Source organism: Eurypyga helias, unplaced genomic scaffold, assembly GCF_000690775.1.
Source record: "Eurypyga helias isolate BGI_N326 unplaced genomic scaffold, ASM69077v1 scaffold23428, whole genome shotgun sequence".
Classification (NCBI taxonomy): domain Eukaryota; kingdom Metazoa; phylum Chordata; class Aves; order Eurypygiformes; family Eurypygidae; genus Eurypyga; species Eurypyga helias.
This window is the reverse complement of record NW_010267958.1, coordinates 16274-20270: the sequence shown is the minus strand read 5'-3', so window position 1 is coordinate 20270 and position 3997 is coordinate 16274. Positions and strand designations below refer to the sequence as shown.

At 52.0% G+C, this 3997-nt stretch overlaps 1 protein-coding gene across 1 annotated transcript in view; it reads left to right on the top strand.

Annotated features, from left to right (window-relative positions):
* The window catches only part of LOC104514061 (isoleucine--tRNA ligase, mitochondrial), a gene marked incomplete at its 5' end in the record, with an annotated part of 10897 nt that extends 7919 nt beyond the window's left edge, over positions 1-2978 (top strand). The window contains 6 exons of the mRNA XM_010157605.1: positions 268-401; positions 985-1091; positions 1251-1396; positions 1544-1734; positions 2547-2691; positions 2827-2978. Of these exons, the coding sequence (XP_010155907.1) occupies positions 268-401; positions 985-1091; positions 1251-1396; positions 1544-1734; positions 2547-2691; positions 2827-2978 (875 nt within the window). The remainder of the gene's footprint in view (positions 1-267; positions 402-984; positions 1092-1250; positions 1397-1543; positions 1735-2546; positions 2692-2826) is intronic.
* Between the last annotated feature and the right edge of the window lie 1019 nt (positions 2979-3997).

The window sequence follows — 3997 nt, the reverse complement described above, 5'->3', positions numbered from 1 at the left end:
GGGTCCTCTTTACGTTTGGGTTCGTGTCAGCAAAGCTTTTCAGTCTTCAGGGTAGAGACGGCTTTTCTGAATGCCTTCGGGTAGGCAGCGCCGCGTGTTACGTCTGCGCATCCAACCGCGAAGCATCCCGAGGACAGAACTGGATCTTGCAGCGTGCTTTTGTAGCTGTTCCCTTTGAGAACCAACCAGCCCTAGTCCATTGATTAGACTATTCCCATTCTGCGTTTTGTCTGACGTGCGGACTGCTGAGTGTTCCCGTTTGTTCCTAGCTTCGCAACACACTGCGCTTCATGCTGGGAAACTTGTCCGACTTCCATCCGGCAACCGACTCCATCCCCGCGTCGGAGATGTACATAGTAGACCAATACGTGCTGCATTTGCTGCAGGACTACGGCAGCAAGGTGGGCGTAGTGTCGTGTTCTTTGCCGCTCGTGCCCGCCGGGGAAAACCCGTTAGGTGTGTGAGTAAAGAGCAGGTGACAAGTAGGGAAACCGTGACTGTGGAGGTTTCTGGGACGCAACGGGCACTCCCTTTGGCTGCTGAGAGGAAGGCTTTGCTTTTAACATTCTTAACTTGGTTTTGATGTGCTTCCGCTCCCCCCTGCCCAAGGCCTCAAATTAGAAGTCTTCAGAAATAGTTAGAATAGGATATTTGCAAACAAACAAGACCACACAACAAACCTTCTAGAGCTTTGGAAATCTGCTGTAGTCCAAAATTTAGTCATGTCTGTCAGGCAGAACCGTTCTGCTGCATGAGGAAGTACGGGCGTAATTTCCCCCTGTCCTCTCTCCCCAAATTTTAATTGAAATTATTTCTTTGTCCTAATTGTTAACTGAATTAACTCTCTCCCCCTCCCTTTAAAGAAGAGATTCTCCCAGGCTCTGTGTCACTCATTACGGCTCCTGTAAGTTGGGGGTCATCGGGGGGTGCCACCGTGCGCCGAAGACCGAGACGCTGCTGTTGTCTCTCTGCTCCCTCTCCCAGGTCACGGAAGCGTACAAAGAATACGACTACAGCAAAGTTGTTCGGTTGCTGCAAGCGTTCTGCTCCCGGAACTTGTCCAACTTCTACTTCAGCACAGTCAAAGACAGGTGGGTGAGGGGTAGGACGCAGGGGGTTGTACTCCGCGGGGGTTACACTGAGCTCTGCTTCCCAGAACGCAAGCAAAGGGGCAAGGCAAGAAGCCCTAAGGCGAGGCGTTGTTGACCCCAACATACAAACGCTTCCCCGTTTTCATCTCCGTCTTGCAGGCTCTATTGCGAAGAAGAGAAGGATCCTAAGCGTCGCTCGTGTCAGACCGTGCTCGCAGAGGCTTTGGATGTCGTAGTCCGCTCCTTTGCCCCCATTCTTCCCCACTTGGCAGAGGAGGTTTTCCAGCACCTCCCTTATAAGCAAGGTAAAGTGCATGTTATTTCTAAGGAGTTCTTCTAGTGCAGTTAAAAGGCACGCCGATACGCAGAGAGGCCTTTTTGCTATTCACTTTGTAAAGCCTTGAACAGAGAGACACTGAAGTGAAAATCCCACTCTCTGCTTTGCTTTCAAGACTCGGAGGGCGTGTTTCGGACTGGCTGGATTAATGCAAGCTCGGCCTGGAAGAAGCCCGGCATTGAGGAAGCCATAGAAGGTGCATGTGCACTGAGAGACTCTTTCCTCGGGTCCATCTCCGGCAAGAATGCCTTGGAGTACGAAGTCATCATCGTAATTGAGCCCGGATTGCTGTTTGAGTTAATGGAGGTAAAAGACACAACTAATAGGGCTGGTTGTGCAAAAAACACTAGTTCTGTAAACCACTTTCTGTAAAAACACTTTCTTCTGATTTGTACTTGCCAGGGAATGGCAGAACAGTTGAGGGCAGGAGGGGCTGCTGGAGTTTGCGTAGCAGGGTCAGGGTTCCCAGGGCTGTGGCCAGTTGGGTTGTGAATGCTTCCGAGGACAGAGACGCCCACTGTCTCTCCAGGCCGCCTGTGCCAGCATTCTGCCACCCTCACAGTAAAAAAGTGGTTGGGATTTCCTCGTTCGCTTCCTGAGCTGCCCCTTGGCCTGTCGCTGGGCACCACTGGAAGCCCCAGGCTCTCCCCTCAGGTGTGAAACAAACAGCACTGGGCCCCTTCCTGACCCTGGGGCTGTGGACTCCTCGGAAGGGCCTGCTCCAGTGCCACTGGCAGTGCTCTCCCAAAGCAGCCCGCTTTCTCCACGTCAGGGCCAAAGGAATTTCTGCAGAGGGAACCTTGGGCACTGCACTGCAAGTCTGTACTCATGCTCCTGCTTCAGGCCGTCCGCCTGGAGCAGGCACTGCAGCCATAGCTTTTGTCCTGGAGAGCAGCAACACCCTGTGGTGGTTGACTCTGTTTTGGTGCTGGATTTAACCATAATTATACAGACGGATACATTTAGCCACGCACGTATGTGAACAAGCTTGTGCTCCCTTCCTGGCAAGGCTGTGGCAGCCGTTGCAATCACCCACACTGTAACTCTACTCCAGCTTTAACGTTTCCCAGGAGGAGGAAAAAAGGGTTGGGAGTCTGAAAATCACCTCTCTTCCCTAGGCACTGCAGGCTGAAGAAACGTCCAGTGTTTCACAGCTGAATGAACTCATGACGGCTTCCCAGACAACCCTGCTGAGCGAGCTGCCTAAGGAAACGCCGGCAGACGCGAGCATCGTCGAAGGGACCTTCCTGATTAACTTGGAAGGTAGGAGAGGTGTGCCAGTGCTGTGCCAGGCAGGCTGCTGTGCCGTGTCGGCACCACGACACGCTTAGTCACCCGCTTTGTGTGGAGTCGAGTGTGAGAACCGCGCCGTCTCAGTCCTAACGCTTGCTCCAACAGGGGGTGTTATCCGTGAAGAATCTTCCTATAAAGTTATAGCCCTGCCCCTTGCCAAAGCGAAGTGCCCTCGCTGCAGGAGATACACCTCTGATTCCGCCAGCACTCCCTGCCCGCGGTGCCTCAAAGTCCTGGCTGGGAAAGGCAGCGGGTGAAAGACCCGGGAGGTCTGTGTGCCGCAGCCCCAGCGGAGGTACGGTACGTGTATATACGTGACTGTGTACAGCGCTTCTCACCTTAATAAAAAGGGCGGTTTGAAATAACCGATGCACTTGGTTTCAGCAGCCCGTCTTCCTTCCCTGCTCACTTCCACTTAGGAAACTCCACCATGCAACAGCTCTTGTGTAATCCTTACGCTGGCAGAAGCCCTGAGCGCCAGCCCTCCCAGCCCAGAGCAGAAGAAAGAAAAGGTGGTGACTGGTTTTCCCTATGAAGGAGGAAAGGACACAATGAAACCTCAAGTTTTATTTAATCAATTTACACAAATCCACAGCAAATTAGACACAAAAGAGCACTATGTACAGAGTATTACTTACAATACATTACAGATCTGAGTGGTGTAGTGTGTCAGCTCTAACATAATACAGTAAAATCCATTATGCAGCTGGACAAGGATACAGGAATGTAAGGCAACCAAGGCACGCTTCCGTTTGCCTCCGGTTGCATGATGACCAGGGCTCCAGCATCCTCATCTCTGCCCAGGTTTGAAGTGGGAAAGTCACCTGTACATTCTGGCTGCCTTCTGTTTTCCAGCTGCTTCAACCTTAGTTAGGGAAGTCAGTATGGAAGTACCTAGGGAACAGACCAGGGCTGGCTACTTGTTCTTACTGGAATTCTTCCCATTCTTTGCTCTGACCTCCTGTCACTGTAGGAAGTCTAAACACTGCGCATTCAAACTTCTCAAGAAGCCTCACTGGCTACGTTGCCATGGAAGAGGGGGAGAGGCCACCCAGAACACGCCACCTCCGTAACCTCTGTTTTTGGGGGAGTCTAAACCCATCAGTGACAGCAGCATGTACTTCAGAAAGACCAAATTCTGCCTCCAGCAGGGCAGAATGCAGGGTATGTGTCTTGCACACAAGGCAAGAGGAGCAGGTTACAAGAATTTCAGCTGACTTCCAGACAAAACCGGTTGTCACCAATTCCATTTTCCTCTCCTGGCTTCCGTTAGGGA